Genomic DNA, 21555 nt, shown 5'->3' with positions numbered 1-21555 from the left:
ATCTTGTGACATAACCATCAAGATTTAAAATTCCATTTGCTTTGTTCCCCAGTGGAATACAACCAGGTTCTAGTTAGGAAGAAAAAGGCATACACCATACAGATGTTTTATGAGAAAAGTTCCCATTGCTTTTTCAAGTTGGTTTGCATTAGTGAAAAACCAAAATGTGGGAATTATTATGAAGAAATGATTCAGAAAACACAGTAGTTGTTCTTTAAAGACCAAAGGGGAAAATAAACCCCAAATCATACGCTCTACAATTAGAAAAGTTTCAGACACAAACAATGTTCACTGTCTGGCCCATCTGAAAGGCAGGGTGCTGAAAATCATTAATATACTGTAATTTCACATGAGCCCGGCATGGGTCACAGAGGATGGTACGGCCTGTTGTGAAAGACTCCATTACTTCATAGGGAGTTTTGGCTTGGAGACCCTGGCTCTGAGAAAAATAACCCACTGGTTGGCAGCTCTAGCCTAACAGACAGCTTTAGGATCTAACTTTATCCTGGAAATTACAAAGGCATCTAAAGAAGCAAATAACACAGCTCCTAGGATGAGTGTCAGCTGAGCTGGAACTGGTTAAAAATTTTTTGTTTTAGACAGCTTTTGGAAAACTCGAGAGGAGGTGGTTTTAGTCTTGACCCAGCAGAGGATGAAGAACCACCCGCCCGCCCCATAGAAATTATGTGAACTGAAAATTCTCCATAGTAACAATCCTAATTAATTATTCAAAGCTGGAAGTTGATTTTCTAAAGTTAAGAGCTAACTATGGTCTCCTGTTTCCATTATCAAAGACTGGTCTCTTCTTTGCATCTGCTTAGCCAGGCATTAATGAGAAGCTTTTAATAGAATTTTTCAGCAACTTCACAACAAAGTCTCTACTTGGTTAAAGGGAAATTAATAACAGAAAATCCATCTAGGTTCCATATAAACAAAATTTTATAAGTTCACTTATTCTTTTACAGAAACAACATAACAATATTACCAGAAGGCATTACAAGATCTTTCGAATTAGAGTTAACTATAATTCAACTTATTTATATCTTAATAGAAATTAAAACTAAACTGTTATTCAATATACAGTAACTCAGAAAACCAGCCATTCTCCGACTCTGGATTAACATGAGTTTACAGAGTGAAATGGCACATTTCAGGGCAATCAATCCATGCTAACAGATTTTTATTGTGCAACACAGGCAGATAACGTAGATTTTCTGGTGAGTGGTCACCAAAATAACCTTATAGGACTTTACCACACAGAATGCAGTGTAGAATCATACAATAACCGCATATGCACCAGAACTCTAGTACAAACGGGAGAGAAATCCAAGCCAAATTAAGTAGCTCTCATCATAATGAAAACTAGCAGCCTGGCAATCAGCGGGGCTACACCTGTTAGGGGGAAAATCTGATACTCAAAAGATGAGGACCAGTCAGCCAGCAGTTGGTCAAACATAAAATGCAAGCGTGTGTGGGAAAAGAGAAAGGGCTTTCTAGAAACCAAATTCCTAGGCACACCTGCTCTCCCTAAATGTCTATAACTCTGCCTCTGGATCTGAATGAAATGATAAAATTATGACCCTTACAAGTCTTTAGGGAAAGGATTTGGTTCAGAACCCAAACTCAATTTTCAAAGTCCCCTCCCAGAAGAAAGCACAGAAATACATTCAGGTTCTCATGGCCTCCTGGACGCTGTTTGTTCTAACCCGTATCAGTTCTCTGATCCATTCCCAAGACAATAGCAGCCTGGATTAAGCAGGGCCTTTCGGACTCAAGAACGACCATGCTTGCTCAGTTCAACTCCATCTTGGACACATACCTGTTTCCTTCTTGCTTCCCTTTCCTCCCTCTCGGCTCTTCTTCAGCACAGCCTTTAACATTTTCAACACTCCTTTGCTTCTAAAGAGAAGAGGAGGGGAAGGAAGAGGAATTAAAGATTATAAACTGGAACTGAACTTGCATACTGACACAAAAGGCAACTTGTCTTCAAACAAACAGATCACTTAGGATAAAGGTAACTTGAGTTTTACATTAATTTTCTGTGAATAAACTAACATGGGGAACTAAAAGCTAAAGACAGAGTGTTTTATAACACAATGAAGTGATCAGAAGGTCACTGTCTTTTTATAAAAGTAGGAAAAAAAAAACACAATGGTGCATTCTCAGCATTCCACATCTAATTAAGGTTATGAGGCTAAATCTGGACACATTACTGTAAGATGTCTGGCATAGGAATGTGGGTCTCCCCCGGTTCATGAAAAGACATTAAGACAGAATCAAAAAGATAACAGTTAAGAAGGAAGCTACATGGTTAACGGCATGTTTTACAGGTGCTACTGATTATACAACCATAAGGAAAACATTTTGGAAGGCTAATCAGAATAAAACATAACTGAAAAACATTTGGAAAATAAATACAGTGGGAACACTTTTCAACCCTGATGTCAGGGGATCTGATCAAATAGCACACACTGCAATGGGTTTTTACCACATATAGTCAGGGCTTTGGAGGTGGGGGTGGTGAGGTAAGGAGAACAGGCCTGTGGCTGAATCCCTTCAATAATGAGCTGTATTTTTTAAGCAGGGTTATATTGAGCACATAAAAACAACACAATGGTCCAGGCCTAAGATGAAACATAAAACCACCCCTCAAGCAAGAGACAGACAAAAGGACCATTATTTTGTCAGTTAGGCTTCTTTAGCTCTCTTCCCTCCACTAACTCAGATGAGATGGCCAGACAACCCCAAACAGTAACAAATCTGAATGGGTTGTGTTACCATCACACCTTTGTTAACACACTAAGGAGAGACAGGTAGAAGAAGGCGAGTAGCTTGCTGCTGAAGAGAAAGCACAGAGGGGACAGACAACTCTTCTGCAGAAAAACTTGCCTCGTGAGCACCAATGCTTCCAAAGGCCTCGGTATAACACCCAACACAAGCACACACCACCCCAGAGTTGATTCAAGGTTTTCCACTGAGAGGGAGGAAGAGTCCCAAAGTGCGGCCATGTACAACATAAGCGCACAGGGTGACCTTTCTTATCATTGGGTCTGGGCCTGTATTTATCTTTCCAAGCCTTTTGTTTTCTTGATGAAGAAACAGAGACCCTGGGAGGCCAACTCGCCCAGGGGTCACACAGCTAATTAACAGTAGGGCCAGAATCTAAACAGCAGACTCCCAGCAAGGGTCCCCCTCCTTCCAAGGCGCTGGCCTCTCTGCTCCATGCAATGAAAGCTTTGGACAACAGCAATCAAACTAGCAAAAAAAATTAACAACTAACCAACCAACCTGAAAGATACTAGAAGAAAATATCTTAAGCAGAATTTGGAGAAAGCCACAGTGAAACTTACTGAGGGTTAAATCATCTTACAGAAAAAAAGTATTTACACACAAAAGGGGCATGGCTTAGAGCCTAATTCTTTTTTAAAAAGCTACTTGAATGGACCCTTGTGAAAAGACATGGGTTTCATGACGTGCAAGCTCTGAATTTGGAAGTGGGCCACAGTGTGCTTCCATAGGGGAACCGTGGAAGCACAGATTTCTCTTGACAGTCATGCTTGAAGCAAACAATGCAAAATGTTGTGGCATTTAAAAAAAAGGGGGGGTAGGCAAAATTAGATAATAAATACATACCTGGTAAGCACAGACATTTTCTTTTTCAAATTAAAAAACCAATCAACCAAACTTCAAGGTTTGTCATTTAGCAAAGACTACATACTAAAGAAATAAGACAAAGACAATTATCGATGGAGCCTTGCCAGCAGAGCTTGGCCAAGGCCCTCATGGAACTTTTCCCTGTGTTTTCCTGGATCACTGAACAGCTCAGGCCCCATCGTGGTGGTGAAGCTACCCCTGAGTAACCACCCAGGTCTCCACCAATCGACAACAGATCTACACACCTTTTGGAATACATGTCCCACAGGCTACGGACTGGCAGACGTGGAGGTGGGCATCTCATCTCAGGTACCTTAGATACCTATTTCAAGGAGCTCAGCTGTTTTCAGCAAAGTCACATTTTCCGTATCAGTGGTCTCCAATGAAGAGGCTATCAAATATCTGCTATAAGTTTTTCTCCCATTTCTTGCTTCCCCCACTAAATAGTAACTCAATGGAAAGAACCTACATTTATATTTTAAATGATATTCAAACTGCAACATGGAGAAATTTTGATTATGTGTATGTGCATGCTCAGTCACTCGGCTGTGTCCAACTCTGCGACCCCATGGACTGTAGCCCTCCAGACTCCTCTGTCCATGAAAATTTCCAAGCAAGAATACTGGAGTGGATTGCCATTTCCTACTCCAGGAGATCTTCCTAACCCAGGGATTGAAACCATGTCTCTTGCATTGGCAAGCAGATTCTTGACCACTGTGCCATCTGGGAGGCCCCCCCTTAAATGATTGTATCTGAGTAAAAAATTAAGGACCCCTCCCAGCCCCCATACACACATAAGCTGGAAAGGAAAAAAGGAAGACTGCTCCCTGTGGGCTAAATTCTGAAATTAACACAGATCAGAGTAGAGCTATGCAAAGTCCCACTTAGTCATGGCCCAAAAGATGTAACTGGAACTTGACATACATCAACAGACCATTTAAACACTGAGCCCATCTGAAGCAAGGTGGTCAGAAACAGCAAGAGCAGTAATAAGCTGGTGGGGTCCACATTAGCAGTATCATCGAGAGAAGATTCTCTGCACACCTGATAGTATCTATGAATTCATAAGTGCATACCCCCCACATCCAGAAACAGACCCTCTAGGCTATGGTACCCAGTGCTATTTAACACTGGCATCATAACTACTTTCCCTTCTTCTGATTCTGTTCTCACTGAGCAGGGCCTCATAACCTGACTTTTTAACCTAACAACGGAGGAGGAGAGTGTGCTGGCTCTGGTCAACCCAACACAATTGCCTAGCTTGTTGGCAGATATGACTCTGGGAATAAATTAATAAACTGGTGTTCTGGCTTGAAACAAAAGCTCTCATGAGAAAGAGTTCTGCCAAAGGGAGTCACTTTGCCAAGTACCATCTATTTAAGACATAAAGAATATTAAGTTTCTGATTCCAATTAGAGGACTAAAAAAAAAAAAAAGTGGTAAATTCTCGAATGCAAATGCCACCGTGAAGCAGTCTTCTGAGAGCAGCTGCAGGACTCCTCCTGAATGACGCCTTCTGCATCACCTCCCTTCCTGTAGCAGCTTCAACTACTGTCACTGTTCATCTAAAAAGGGTGAGCACTGCCTGCTACACAAGTGAATCAGACAGAAACTATGCAAACCAGCCTTCCAGGCACAGTAATTCAGACCCAAATGATTAAATAATAAGCCCGACACCCAGAAAAGAAATTGCCAGAAAACAAAGAGACGCCAGAAGTTATCAGTTCAGTTCAGTTGTTCAGTCGCATCCGACTCTTTGCGACCCCATGAATCGCAGCATGCCAAGCCTCCCTGTCCATCATCAACTCCCGAAGTTCACTGAGACTCATGTCCATCGAGTCAGTGACGCCATCCAGCCATCTCCTCCTCTGCCGTCCCCTTCTCATCCTGCCACCAATCCCTCCCAGCATCAGAGTCTTTCCAATGAGTCAACTCTTCACATGAGGTGGCCAAAGTATTGGAGTTTCAGCTTTAGCATTAGTCCTTCCAATGAAGACCCAGGACTGATCTCCTTTAGAATGGACTGGTTGGATCTCCTTGCGGTCCAAGGGACCCTCAAGAGTCTTCTCCAACACCACAGTTCAAAAGCATCAATTCCTTGGCACTCAGCTTTCTTCACAGTCCAACTCTTACATCCATACGTGACCACTAGAAAAACCACAGCCTTGACTAGACGGACCTTTGTTGGCAGAGTAATGTCTCTGCTTTTGAATATGCTAAGTTGGTCATAACTTTCCTTCCAAGGAGTAGGCGTATTTTAATTTCATGGCTGCAATCACCATCTGCAATGATTTTGGAGCTCCAAAAAATAAAGTTTGACACTGTTTCCCCATCTATTTGCTATGAAGTGATGGGACCAGATGCCATGATCTTAGTTTTCTGAATGTTGAGTTTCAAGCCAACTTTTTCACTCTCCTCTTTCACTTTCATCCAGAGGCTTTTTAGTTCCTCTTCACTTTCTGCCATAAGGGTGGTATTATCTGCGTATCTGAGGTTGTTGATATTTCTCCTGGCAACTTGATTCCAGCTTGTGCTTCTTCCAGCCCAGAGTTTCTCATGATGTACTCTGCATATAAGTTAAATAAGCAGGGTGACAATATACAGCCTTGACGTACTCCTTTTCCTATTTGGAACCGGTCTGTTGTTCCATGTCCAGTTCTGTTTCTACCTGACCTGCATATAGATTTCTCAAAAGGCAGGTCAGGTGGTCTGGTATTCCCATCTCTTTCAGAATTTTCCACAGTTTATTGTGATCCACACAGTCAAAGGCTTTGGCATAGTCAATAAAGCAGAAGTAGATGTTTTTCTGGAACTCTCTTGCTTTTTCCATGATCCAGCGGATGTTGGCAATTTGATCACTAGTTCCTCTGCCTTTTCTAAAACCAGCTTGAACATCTGGAAGTTCACGGTTCACATACTGTTGAAGCCTAGCTGGGAGAATTTTGAGCATTACCTTACTAGCGTGTGAGATGAGTACAATTGTGCGGTAGTCTGGGCATTCTTTGGCATTGCCTTTCTTTGGGATTGGAATGAAAACTGACCTTTTCCAGTCCTGTGGCCACTGCTGAGTTTTCCAAATTTGCTGCCATATTGAGTGCAGCACTTTCACAGCATCATCTTTCAGGATTTGAAACAGCTCAACTGGAATTCTATCACCTCCACTAGCTTTGTTCGTAGTGAGGCTTCCTAAGGCCCACTTGACTTCACATTCCAGGATGTCTGGCTCTAGGTGAGTGATCACACCATCGTGATTATCTGCGTCATGAACTAAAATGGACTGGAATGGGTGAATTTAACTCAAATGACCATTATATCTACTACTGCGGGCAGGAATCCCTTAGAAGAAATGGAGTAGCCATCACGGTCAACAAGAGTCCGAAATACAGTACTTGGATGCAATCTCAAAGACAGAATGATCTCTGTTCGTTTCCAAGGCAAATCATTCAATATCATAGTAATCCAAGTCTATACCCCAACCAGTAACACTGAAGAAGCTGAAGTTGAATGGTTCTATGAAGACCTACAAGACCTTTTAGAACTAACACCCAAAAAAAGATGTCCTTTTCATTATAGGGGACTGGAATGCAAAAGTAGGAAGTCAAGAAACACCTGGAGTAACAAGCAAATTTGGCCTTGGAGTACAGAATGAAGCAGAGCAAAGGCTAATAGAGTTTTGCCAAGAGAACACACTGGTCATAGCAAACACCCTCTTCCAACAGCACAAGAGAAGACTCTACACATGGACATCACCAGATGGTCAACACCAAAATCAGATTGATTATATTCTTTGCAGCCAAAGATGGAGAAGCTCTATACCGTCAGCAAAAACAAGACAGGGAGCTGACTGTGGCTCAGATCATGAACTCCTTATTGCCAAATTTAGACTTAAATTGAAGAAAGTAGGGAAAACCACTAGACCATTCAGGTATGACCTAAATCAAATCCCTTATGATTACACAGTGGAAATGAGAAATAGATTTAAGAGACTAGATCTGATAGAGTGCCTGATGAACTATAGACAGAGGTTCGTGACATTGCACAGGAGACAGGGATCAAGACCATCCCCATGGAAAAGAAATGCAAAAAAGCAAAATGGCTATCTGAGGAGGCCTTACAAATAGCTGTGAAAAGAAGAGAAGCGAAAAGCAAAGGAGAAAAGGAAAGATATAAGCATCTGAATGCAGAGTTCCAAAGAATACCAAGAAGAGATAAGAAAGCCTTCCTCAGTGATCAGTGCAAAGAAATAGAGGAAAACAACAGAATGGGAAAGACTAGAGATCTCTTCAAGAACATTAGAGATACCATGGGAACATTTCATGCAAAGATGGGCTCCATAAAGGACAGAAATGGTATGGACCTAAGAGAAGCAGAAGATATTAAGAAGAGGTGGCAAGAATACACAGAAGAACTATACAAAAAAGAAGTTATCAAGTTCCTGCTAAATTAAAAGATCATACATGTAAGGATGTACTTAAAAACAAGCATGATAGGATAAAATAAGAAATACTGTCCTTTTTCACTTTACCATATTACAGATCAAGAGTCACAGGTATAACAAAAATAAACACTGGCCAAATAGAATTCCTCAATGTCTGCCACATAAAAACCTTGGCTTCTACCACACAAGTAGTATAAACATATGGTTGGATATAAATATTTAAAAATAAATACTGGAAAAAGTGGAGAACTTTGGTCCTCATTTCTTTATATATTTTTTGAGGAAGAGAGAAAAGACCAGCCTCTAGGTCACATCAACTGAAATTATCTAATGAGAGAAAATTTCCTATAATGTTCATTTAAAAGAAAATAAAATGAGCATGTGACATTATCTTCAATGATCTGAAGTCACCCAGATTTTCTTGTTTTTCTACTATCCTTCAACATCAAAGTTTCCCAAATGCCACAAATTCTTCCTTTTAAAACTCAGGAAGTTAAATCAACTATTTAGTTTACTTTTACTTCTCAGATTTCTCCTTTAACACATAAACTCTTTGGAGATAGGCATAATGTCTCCATGTTATACGTTAAATAAGCATTCTGCATAGTGACTACAATGGTATATAAAATATAACAAAAGTTATCCTAGATTTAACACTGAGATGATTTCAAAACAAGACAAAAACCTATTTCAGTCTGCAATCCCAATGGCAGTATCATAAACATGACCATTTTGTGTGAAATCACAAAGTAATACCAGCCTTCAAACCTTCCTCTTCTGGAGTGCCTTACTGCCTATTTACATTATTTCAAGTGGAATCCATGAGGCAGGGACTGTTTATTCTTGAACAGATACAAACAAAAGCCGGAACACAGTCTTCGCACCCACTCTGTTCTCAGTATTTGTTGACAGATTTAACTAGGCTGCAATGAACACAGATGAGCTATTTCCTCCAAATCAAGCAATTAAACAACATTTATAGCAGTTTATAAATTACAAAGAACATTCCTATATATTTTCATTTGCAAAGAATGCAAAAAAACTCAGTTAAATCCATGAGATACTTGGAAGGAAAATGCTGCATTTTACTATACCCTGTCATGTCCACACCTGAGTCAGCCTTAAAAATCTCAAGATAATAAAACCTTATCCAGTTATCCTGCACACCTAAACATATGCTCTTTGCTCACTCTATGGAAAGGAACTCCTTGCATCAAACCATCTACCTGACCTCACAGCAAAGCAGTCTCAGAAGGTGACTCCATTCTTCAGTCATTGAAACATGTATATTATCATATGTGAAATAGATCGCCAATCCAGGTTCGATGCATGAGACAGGGTGCTCAGGGCTGGTGCACTGGGATGACCCAGAGGGATGGGATGGGGAGGGAGGTGGGAGGGGAGTTCAGGATGGGGAACACATGTACACCCGTGGCAGATTCATGTCAATGTATGGCAAAACCAATACAATATTGTAATTAGCCTCCAATAAATAAAATAAAATAAAATTTTTAAAAAGGGGATGTAATGTATAGCATGGTGATAATAATCAATAACATTGTATTATAAGTTGGAAAGTTGCTAAGTAAATATTGAAAGTTCTCATCAAAAGAAAGGTGACGGCAACTGTGTATGGTGAAAAATGGTAACTAAACTTCCTGTGATCATTTCACAATGTATAAATTTGTCAAATCATTGTATCTTACATCAAAACAAATATAGTATTGTATGTCAATTATACTTCAAAAAATAAATAAATAAATAAAAATAACCTACTTAATTTGTAAAAAGAAATAAAGCAAGCCAGAGTAGCAATATTTAAGAGTGAAAAACACTGGACAGTAAGACACGCATACTCATTACGAAAAAAAAAAACTTTTTTTTATTTCAGAGAAGAGAGACATCAAAAATATCCTCAATTTTAGGGACTCAAAAGATTTTCAACCTAATAAGATTTAAGACTCACCTAACACAATAGTCATGACATTTGCAGGACTGCCTTTAGAACTTTCCTTTGCACTGGCAACTTTTACTATTTATCAAAAGAAAGGAAATGGGTGACAGTGGTGATGGGTGATGGTGTCTAAAGCAGCCTATAGGATAAATAATACGGAAGGGAGCAAGCTAGAGAAAACAAAGTCGAATAGAGACCACAAAAGGAAACAGAGAGCTCTGCTAGAGGGGGCGCTGGCTGCTGCTGAAACTCATGGAAAACTGTACTGTTAATAGAAGCTTCCTGAAAGCAAGAGCCATATCTTGAGGACATTCTTTTAGAGTTCCCAGGAGGCTGGGGAGAAAAACCAACCCTTGATGAATACTTGAAATTCCAGGCGGTCTCTCTCACATTTTCCCCCATCCTGGCTAGTAGAGAAAACCTAGGAGTCAGGAGACCCGACCCTGGCATTGTGACAGGAAACAGGCCACTAGACGTCTCTAGGATGCAGATGCTTCGTCCAGGAAAGTTGCAAGAGAAGGGGTTATTGATCAAGAAATCAGAAAGCAATTGTGATGATAAGTTAAAATAGTGGCCTTTCATATGGCTTAACATGCAGAGCTGGGGAAAAGGAGATAAAGCACAGGCGAATGATGCCCTAGGATACAACAGACCTAACCATTTGGTCCTCTTTATTTGAAGTCATTCTACAAACTTTACCTTTAATTCTGCTGTTCTTTAAAATCAGGTTTGTCTTAGGCAAAAAGATGCCCAGTTTGAGTTATTAAAAGAAAAGTAAATTTACAGTCACAAGTAATGTGAATTTAAAAGAGTTCGGGGGCGGGGGGGGGGACAAACAGAGTTCTGGGCATGAAATTTGAACTCAGATGCTTAAGTTCTGATGCCCCAAATTCAGTGCAAATTCCCTATTAGATCGAAGTCATTTTCAACCCCTATTTAAAATATTCTGTAGAAAGATACACAAGTTGTTTTGAGAAACATGTCTTTAAAAATCTGAGTCTCCTAAGCTAGTATTTCATGTTGCTAAAAAATTACTACATATAAGTTTGTTTAAAGAAGTTTTCATTTTGATAATACTTGGCAGAAGAGAAATTTTACTTTTGGAAGAAAATATGAAGAAGTTACCTGCTTCTGGCTACAAGATCCATTTTCCTATATTGTGAAGAGATTTGTTTCATTCAACTTGGAATACCATCCCCTTCATAAAACCTTCCCAGGCCATGATAGTCAGAAGGTACCTTTAATTCCACACCTCACTTTGTACTATCAATAAAAATCACAGTGCAAAACGTTGAACTCTACAAATCTCCCATGGCACCTAAAAATGTCCCTTAGATGTAACAGACACCTAGTAAGTCTCCTTAAATGAAAGAATAGCGGGGTTGTTATGGAGGGGAAATGAAAATCAATTGCAATTCTCTCCCACAACAGATTTGGGCTAATAATGTAAGAATTCTTCTGTTACCAAGTACTAATTTCCAAGTTTATGGACAAAGTTATTTGACTTACACACGATGAACAGCACATTCCCATGGCAGGATCTGCTGTGTTATCAGGCTTTCAGAAGTACCAGCTGCAGGTAGGTTTTATTTTGGGATTTTAAATACACACACAGAAGGGATAAGTACAACAACAGAGAAGCCAAAACCTGAAATCAATACATTCTGCCTCAAACCAGGAAAGGCTGAGATAGGGAAATAACCAAGTCCAGCTGCTGCTGCTGCTGCTAAGTCGCTTCAGTCGTGTCCGACTGTGCGACCCCATAGACGGCAGCCCACCAGGCTCTGCCATCCCCGGGATTCTCCAGGCAAGAACACTGGAGTGGGTTGCCATTTCCTTCTCCAATGCATGACAGTGAAAAGTGAAAGTGAAGTCACTCAGTCATGTCCAACTCTTCGTGATCCCATGGACTGCAGCCTACCAGGCCCCTCCATCCATGGGATTTTCCAGGCAAGAGTACTGAAGTGGGTTGCCATTGCCTTCTCCGAACCAAGTGCAGAGTTCCTGGCAATTATCATTATGCCTCCCAGGTCAATGGTTCTCATACAGGATGGAGCACCAGCCTTGCAGAAAGCCCCTGCTCATCTAGAAGCTTCACCCAGGTGCTCCCCAACCAGGCACCTGCCTCCCAACCTAACAGCATGCTACCTAACTCGAGAACAAAATAACTGTGACATTATTACCATCACCACCACCATCCAGATGGCCATAGATATTTATTAGAGAAAGAAAAGGCATTTCACAAGCTCACTTAAAAAATCTATTTCAAAAGCTTCCTCTTAGAAGCCTTCCTGCTCTTATTTTAATTGCTTGTCCACCTGCCTCCTCCACTAGGCTGTGGGCCTCTGAATGGTCAGACCCTGCCAAGCTTCACCAGCACAGTTTTCTCACTTCAATATCAATGGATATATCAGAGAGGAACACAATCTGAATCCATCTCTAATTCTCAAAGGGAAAAACTGTACCTCAAAACACATTGCCAGCCTATTTAAGTAAATGTAACCTCCTTGTTTAAAATGCAAGACCCTGAGCATCAGAGGAACTTGTCCTGACTCTCCTAAGACAAGGTTACAACCCGATTTTCCAATTACAGAATAAGCACTGGGCTAGGTGTTTCATTCTGCACACATTCCTGAGTCTCCACTCTGTGCCAATCAAAGAGGGGCACAAAGTATAATATGTTGGAGGAGGAAGACAACATCATCAACAAACATGGGCAGGAAACCACAAGTCCAGGCCTCCCTTTTCTCTGTAAAGTGAAACTGAAGTCTGAGAGGAGCAGAGATGGTTCAGAGTAGCCCCTGTAGAGAAGAGGAAGGCAAGCACAAGATTAAAAGGGCAGCTCAACAGTTCTGATTGCCCAACCAAAAGCAAGACACAATGAAAGTGTGCAATTCCATCCTGCGATGCTCAGCCCCAAGGAAGAACCATCCAGAGGACAAGAGGTTTGATCGGCCATCCGGTGTTGGCAGCGCAGGTGCAACAGGAGTGGTTGGGATGCTTGTACAAGAGTACCCAGAGTGGTGTGCCATGGAAGTGAGGCTGGACAGGAAGCAACTGGAGCCCTGAGAAGAAGCACAGCCAGAGAGAACAGGGATGGTGTTTCAGAGAGATCAAAGAGCAAATACAGAGGGGTAAGTGAATGAAGAAGCTAAACAGAGGCTGTCTGATCCTCTTAATTTTAAATTCTTGGATATGGAACAATTCCAGACACTGTTAAAGCCCACATGACTGCCAACAGCACGGTTCACTGAAGTGGAACGTCCTCAAGTGAGGATCGGAAGCAAAGAAGTCAAGGAACTTGAATCTTGGCCTGGGAAAGGGTCATTCAGATGCTCCCTGCAGTAAGGGAGGCAAGGTTAAGGATATCAGCCACCACTCTAACAGCCAGTATTTACCAAAGTCTTTACCATATATCGGGTTTCCCTGGTAGCTTAGCTGGTAAAGAAGCTGCCTGCAATGCATCCTGCATTGGTTCGATTTCTGAGTTGGGAAGATCCCCTGGAGAAGGGAATGGCTACCCACTCCAGTATTCTGGCCTGGAGAATTCCATGGACAGAGGAGCCTGGCAGGCTACAGCCCATGGGGTTGCAAAGAGTCAGACACGACTGAGTGACTTTCACTTTCCTTTCTTTACTGTCTATCAGTTAAGTGGAAGAGTTTTATATTCTTCAGCAACCTCATTTTTAAAATCTTTAAAAAATCATTTATGGGACAGTCTCACTGATTCTTTTTTATAAATAAGAACACAAAGAAAGGCTTAAAGAAATGAACAACTTCCCCAAGGTTACACAATTCATAAAGGCGAAGCTGGGACTTGAACCCAGCTCTGACTTGAAAGCTCAGGCTCTGAATTGCTACCTCCCAAGTCCTCAATGAACCAGGGAGAGGGGAGCTAGGAAGGTGACCCGGAAAACACAGAATACAAGTCTCAAAGACAAAGTGGCTTTTGCATGAGGGTGACAAAGTACAGCTGTTATGGATCCAGCTGAGGAGAGCTGGGGAAAAAGCCAATGCCAGGCCACAGTAGCCATGAGGCCAAAGCCCGTGCAGCACCACCTAGGCTGTGGCTATGAAGCTCAATCTCTGCATGTGGTCCCACCCTTTCTCACACAGCTCCACGGAGGGGGTGACCAGACCACAGGACACTGTCCTATGTAAGGTTCACAGTAACTGGAGACCCCAGTCCCAATCCTCATAAAGGCGATTAGCTCCTTAACAGCCACCCTGATTACATCTTCTCTTTTCCCTTCTCCTTCCTGTGAAGTTTTCCACTTATATCATACAACAGAGTTATGAACCGCAACTCACATGGGCCACCTTCTTGATGTGTGACAATGACAGCTCCCTGAGTAAAGGTAGGAGGCCTCGCGTTATTAACTAGATGACCTTGGGCAAGTTATTTCGCCTTTCACTGGCTCATCCGTCTAACGGGAACACCGCTTCCCTTCCCGTTTGACAGGGTAATATCAAGTCTCTTCCACCTCTAGGTGCTATCATTGCAAAGGGGGAGCTTTATTTCTTGTTCACAGGGCCACTGTAATCACAGCAGCTGATAAACCATCACCACAGATGAAAAAGGAACTCCTCTAAGGAGTCTATGGCATGGGCTGATGATAAGTCTTGAGTATGAAAGGAGAAGCGATCCTGAAGACATGTCAGGAAGTCCATTTTTTCCCAAAAAGTGTTAACAGGCACTCAATCAATCAGTGCCAGCTGAATGAAGCCTGGTATTATAAATCTAAAGAAATTAAATTTTTTAAATTGCACTGCATCTGGCCTCAAAGCGAAAAAGGTCAGACAACTTCAAAGATGCCCTGTGAAAGGCAGCTATTCATTACACCAAGATTTCTTGCTTATGGCGCTGACAGACGGATCTTTCACTTAAAGCTTCAGAATATAAGATGTCAAAATCCCTCCTCCGCTTCTGTCAGAGCTTGCTATGATGCTCTGAACAAGGTTATAACCTCCCCAGGACTTAATTTCATTAGGTTAGGGATTCTCAATACCCATGTAGTTTGCTTTTTTTTTTTTTTTTTTTCAGACTCCCCCAGGTGATTCTGATGTACAGCCAGCAACACGCATTTAGGACTAATTATATTTCAGGCCCTGCTCTAAGCACTTTATATATATAGTCATTTAATCCTCACACCAGCCCTCTACAGAAGGTGCTATCAGTATCTCCATTCTACTGGGGCAGAGAAGCTGGAACTTGCCCAGAGTCATGAAGCTCATGAGGGCCCATCCAGGCAGTTGGGCTCCAGAGCCTGACCATGTAGTCCTATCCCATGCCTCCTTTTTGGATAAAAGCGAGAGAATAGCTCCCAGGGGCCTGGTGAGGTGGTGACACACACATACCTGCCACCCCCACCCCATGCCTCAAATCGTTCTTGGAAAAGAAAATCTATCTCTATCCCTTATCTTGAAAAAGACACCTACTGTCCACTCCCTCAAGTTCTGCTAGGCACCCAATCAGAGTTATTTCAAACTACCGTGTTGTTGATATGTATGATCTGGAAGCATCACACAAGATACATGCAAAAAAATGAGCACACTCAAGCTCACAGGTGGAAAATACTGGGAGATGGGCCATACTGTTGATGAAGAAGATACTTTGGGGCAGAGACCTCCGTGTCACATAGGCAATGCTTCCCCCATTCCAAACACTTACCCAGAAATAAGAAACTATGCTATTCAAGAGGAACTCAAAAAACATCTCCCCATTCTCACTAGAATGAACTGAATGAAGCTTGTTAAAAAGTGATCGGCTGGGGCAAGGAATGGCCTTGTGCCCAAGTTCTCCTCTGGACAGTTTTACACAGTCCAGTTAATGTAACATGGTCTTAACCTTGGACATCAAAGTTCTAAAATAAATTAGGCAATGCCGGTGACAATGCAGTAGCGAGCCAAATCAAATACACAGGTGTCACACTTGTGCATCATATGAGCATTCTCTCTTCCCACAGCTAAGGCAAGTATATCAACATACGGATCAAGGGGCTCTTATCTGAAATTTGTAAGGAAAACCATTCTGGGCCATAAACATTTGGTTGCAATTCAGTTCAGTCACTCAGTCGTGTCTGACTCTTTGTGACACCATGGACTGCAGCACGCCAGGCTTCCCTGTCCACCACCAACTCCTGGAGCCTACTCAAACTCATGTCCATCGAGTCGGTGATGCCATCCAACCATCTCATCCTCTGTCGTCCCCTTCTCCTCCTGCCTTCAATCTTTCCCCACACAGGGTTTTTTCCAATAAGTCGGTTCTTCACATCAGGTGGCCCAAGTATTGGAGTTTCAGCTTCAGCATCAGTCCTTCCAATGAATACTGATTGCAGTACACAGTCTCAAACTGCGACTGCCACAGGGCCCATGAGAAAGGTCACGTGGGAATGTGCGCTCAGCCGCTCCAGTCAGGCTCTTTATGATTCTATGGACTAGAGCCCATCAGGGTCCTCTGTCCATGGGATTCTCCAGGCAAGAATACCGGAGTTGCCATGCCCTCCTCCAGGGATCCTCCCAACCCAGGGATTAAACCTGTATTTCTTGCATTGCAGCTGGATTCTTTACCGCTGAGCCACCAGGGAAGCCCCATGTGAGAATGGGCATTGGCTTTATTTTTTAATCCACTCCAACCGCCCCCAAATGGGGGAATACCAGAGTTCCAGATGATAAAATTCAAAGACAACTCATGCTAGGAAACAAAAGCCAAACATGTAGAGGAGACCATTTTTTCTTTTTTTTTTAATATTAACAAATCCAGGCTCAAAGGAAGAAAGGAAAGACACAAGGGTGCCATCCAAGTCAGGAGTATCTGACCTTTTAAGTGCCATGGGCTGCCTCAGCAATCTAGAGCCTCTAATCAGAATGTTTCTGAGTGATTTTGACACAGAAAATGCAATTACAGAGAAAATCAATTATACTGAAGCAGACATCAAAATATTTAAAAAGCAAATCTGTGATAATAGTAATGTGTGCTTCTTAACGCATAAATAACATGACACAGCAGCAGGTCTAAGAGCTACTGTAGTTTCCTGAGTGGTGATAGGCATAATTGATAGCTTAAACTACCTCCCTCAAAATGATACAAAAGTCTATAATTTCTATGTGCCAAAGCCACAGGTGCTACTCTTATTCCATAGTTTATTCTCCCTTTCATGATTAAAGGAAAAACTACATTTTGGCTACAGTATAGCTAAATTTGCATTTTTCTCCACTCATCGAAGTTCAGAGACCCTCTGCAGTGCATCTAATGACCCTAAGAGTTTGGGACCCTTACCCAGAGAATCAGGATCAGACCCAACAGAACAATTACTCTGACTTGCCAAAAGCTCTGCAAATAGCCCAGGAGTTTCTAGAGAAACAGTAGCTCACTTTTATCCCACTCCTGGAACCACTGAAATACAGGAAATTAAATGGTAATTTACTGATTGGCACATATTAGCAGGATTGGGAACTCCACAAAGACATCACCCCTAACAATTATATGCCAAGTTCCATGGTTAATTTTCACAGTAGTCTGTAAAAGTTCTATTTAACAAGAAAGTCCATCACCACCAAATTACTAACAACAGCTTGCCTGGCATCACAAGAGAGATACCTATGGAAATTTAGTGTGAGACAACATACAAAAGCATGAAAGTCAGGGTGAATATTAGGGACAAGTGTGTTTTATATTGGTTTTATTTTCTTGAATTCTCTTCTTATCCTTTTAAAAAGTATTTAAGCTCTAATATGTATGGCCTTCCCATGAATTGGACCAGGCTTCCACGTGAGACTGGTACCCAAGGCGTGGCCTCTTCCGCCCCCACTGCTTCATACAACCAGGCCACTCACCAGATGCGTGCCTTCATGGGGGATGCCCTAAGAAGATAAATATCATTCAGAGTCCAAAATACACGGACTCACATTGGGCCACTGCCAGTTTCTCATGGATCCTGGGTAACTGAGACGGTTTTTGTTTTCATGGTTAGGACCTACAAATAACAGCTGCAAAAGTGTAATACTTTTTCTAGACTAATAAAATTACCTAAATCTGGCTCACTGTTTCAGCTGTGGCAGCAGCCAAACTTCCCAGAAAGATGCAAGCCCTGTATGGTTTCCAGAAGATCTGTGATGGGAGCTCTGAGCTAAACCAGAGGCATTCAAACCCAACCCAACAGCAAAAGATACATTACCTAAATTCTGAATTACAGGATAATTGCTATGCGTGGAGATTACAAACATTACTTTTAGGAGTCAGATAAAACTTTAATCAAACCTATAAAGTTCAAGCACACTTGAAGTTATGTGACATGCCATATATGAACATCAGATTTTTTTCTCTAAAACACAGTGAAAGGTTCAATTAAAGCCCTTAACTCTGCAGGGAAGCCTTTGATCAAAGATTCTGTCACCACCTCTCAACACATACAGACAGTATGAAACATATCTCAGACCTAAGGAACAAAATCAGTATTGTGAAGTGGCGTGGAAACCACACATACATATACACAGAGATCATGCTCCTTTCAAGTCGGGAGGACGGGGGCGGGCACAGGGAAATGAGTTGCAGAAACTACAGCTTCCAAACTGAAAAGGTTCCTTAGACACAGTACATGAACACAGCTATCAAATTATTTTCTAAATATAAGTGTGTGGTCCCAATGCCTTCTTTAAGGAAAAACAGCTTCATTAGAACCCAGTGGAAAACTGGAACACTTTTCTTGAATGACTCTGAATTAAAGACAGTGGATACAAAACCGTTTTAGATAAAACGAAGATGTTGCACAGATGTTATAAGTTGTCATGGTCTTACTAAAACATCTTTCTGCCACAGCAAAATATGAGTCTGCAACAGAGCTGGATATAAAATAATAAATATCTGTCCCTTGTCTTTATGTAATCCAACTTCCCAAGCTGACTCCCTTCTGCATCCTCAGAAACCTAATAAAGCCCATATTTCAATGTACTGATAATTCACTGAAAACCACAAAGCCATTCATCTCCAACTCAGACTTAAGTTATGATTTTTTTTGCAATTATCTCTTCTTATCAATACTGTAAATCTGTAACAAACAAAAGGCCTTTACTCCACAAATCTAACAGACCACCATAAAAATAACAGCCAAGGTGGGAACACAAATGCACCCCATAGTAAGTATGGTTATGTCTTTCACTGTGAATAATCTGGTTTAGTCCTCACAATGAGGAGGTCAGAACTGCAATTGTGCTGACAGATAAAGAAATTAAGGGTCAGAGAAACTTCACAGCCTGCCCCTAGCCACACCTTCCCTCTTTTAAAAAAAAAAAATTTATTTTTAATTGGAGGATAATTGCTTTACAATATTGTGTTTGTTTCTGCCATATATCAACTTGAATCGGCCACAGGTTTACGTACGTCCCCTCCCTCGTGAGCCTCCCTCCCATCTCAAGGCCCATCCCGCCCCTCTAGGATGTCACAGAGACTGGGTTTGAGCTCCCTGTGTCATACAGCCAATTTCCACTTGTATCTATTTTACATATATTAATGTATATATTTCAATGCTACTCTCTCAATTCATCCCACACTTTCCTTCTCAACATAGCACTCCTTGGAGGAAAGAACACTAGACCCTCACTTTTGATATCCTGAGCCTTGGACCCCAAGATTAAATGATGCATAAAACCAGCCTCTGTGGCACAGCATAGGGCCTAAAGATAGGACATATAAAACTAATTGTTTCTGTGGAATTTAGAAACCATTCAACTTTCACTAAAGCGGACCCTCCCCTTAGAGAAACTTGTTACCAAAAAGGAGAACTATGATGGAAAACAAAGAACATTTCCTTCTTGGAACAGGGCAAAAGGAGAGACCTATAGGAAAACAAAATACAGAACTGTCTGTGCCAGGACTGTGTCCAAGTCCATCCTCGCAAGATCAGTTAAACAGAATAAACCTCATTAGAACTCTGCTTTAATTCACCTGCCTAGTCTTAAATATGTGGGCTTCATAGATGATATCTTCATCTACTCCAAAACAGTTACATTCAGAACTATTAATAATAGCAAAAATCAGATCTGCATATACTATCCTCATTATCAAGGTTTTTACTTGGGTCTTTTCTGCCTTTACTACTTTAAGCACATGAATGATTCAATCAACATGATCAAAGGTCCAGAAGAGTTTATATTTTCACATGTTGTTATTTATAACCTAAAAAGGAGAGGCTCATCTGAGCTAGCCAATTATCAACTCCCACAACTTCTTCAATTTTTCCAAACAGAATTTCTTAAAAGTGTCACTGAATTTTAAAGCACCTTCCCATAAAAACCCTTCGAGGGTAAGGAGCATGACCCCACCGTCCTAAGCTCGGGCTACTTAGCCAATATGCAGCTAATAAAAAAAATCAGGGGTTGAAACCAGACAAAGCCACAGAAGACACAGACCATGGTTTTTCCATTTAAGGGTCTTGTCTTTATCGCTTACTATGTAAAAAAAGAAATACACACATACATATATGGTGATACACAAATTTGGAAAAGTCCCTGATGCTGGGAAAGACTAAGGGCAGAAGAAGAGGGCGATGGGATGAGATGGTTGGATGGCATCACTGACTCAAAGGACATAAGTCTGAGCAAACTCCAGGTGATAGTGAAGGATGGGGGAGCCTGGCGAGCTACCTGCCGCCCACGGGGTCACAAAGAGTCAAACACGACTTAGCAACTAAACAAGAGCAACACGATTTTGAGTAAAACCCAGTTCCTGCCCTGAACACAGCTATCCTACTCACCAGACAGAAATCTAAATCTGTGGCATCATGGGAACAGAACAAGTCAGAGTGGCATGATGGTGAAGGTTTTGGAGCCACGGAGACCAATCCATGGGTTTAAAATCCCCAAACCCTAACTCTACTATGCTTCACCTTCCCTATGATCCTGGGCCTGAAACTTAAACACTCTATATCTTAGAATCCTAATTCGTAACAGAGATGACATACCACAAAGTAACTTTAAGAATTAAAATCTTAATTTTAAACATGACAAGTGCCTAGAACTACGCCTAGCAAGAAATACACACTACATAGGTGGTTGTGACGGTCTCATGTTATTCCATCTGCATATTATATCGGCCCAACTACAACTTCTAAAGCCCAATTAAATGTCAGTGGAATGGGCTTTCCCTTTTTCTGTTTAGGATATTAAAATGATAGGGCTTTATCGCCAATAACAATCGGAGCTGACTGAGGGAGGGTGAAGGATGAGTCACACATTTTTGCCTTGAATAGTGCCAATGACCACAGTGGGAAAAGCAGACAGAAGCTGGGGGTGAGGGGACTTGGGGAGGTGGAGAGTGGAAAGCAGGCAACAATTAGGAGGAAAATGAGTTCAGTTTGGATATCTCAAAAGTACATATGAGTCATCCAAGTAGAACTTTCCAAAAGATTGTTTGAGACAGGGTGAACTTGGAGAAAGACCTGGGGGTCATTAGCATGTGGGTGGTGGCTAAAGCCATGGAAACACAGAAGTCACACAAAGAAGCTTAGCAGAC

The 21555-nt window shown here is 41.5% G+C and overlaps 1 protein-coding gene across 30 annotated transcripts in view; it reads right to left on the bottom strand.

The window, feature by feature from the left end:
• Nucleotides 1-21555, bottom strand: part of TANC1 (tetratricopeptide repeat, ankyrin repeat and coiled-coil containing 1) — a 341829-nt gene that overhangs the window by 167431 nt on the left and 152843 nt on the right. For 21 of the 30 annotated variants that reach the window (XM_086355114.1, XM_086355089.1, XM_086355126.1 and 18 more), the window contains one exon: nt 1820-1899. The exons of the other annotated variants lie outside the window; for them this stretch is intronic. In XM_086355114.1, coding sequence (XP_086211240.1) covers nt 1820-1880 — 61 coding nt within the window. In that variant the 5' untranslated portion in view covers nt 1881-1899. The remainder of the gene's footprint in view (nt 1-1819; nt 1900-21555) is intronic. 30 annotated transcript variants of the gene reach the window in all.

The sequence above is a fragment of the Bos grunniens genome, chromosome 2, assembly GCF_055505025.1.
Source record: "Bos grunniens cultivar Pamir isolate PY7600 chromosome 2, Bosgru_T2T1.0, whole genome shotgun sequence".
NCBI lineage: Eukaryota > Metazoa > Chordata > Mammalia > Artiodactyla > Bovidae > Bos > Bos grunniens.
The sequence above is the reverse complement of the archived record's forward strand: the minus strand, read 5'-3'. Positions and strand labels throughout refer to the sequence as shown.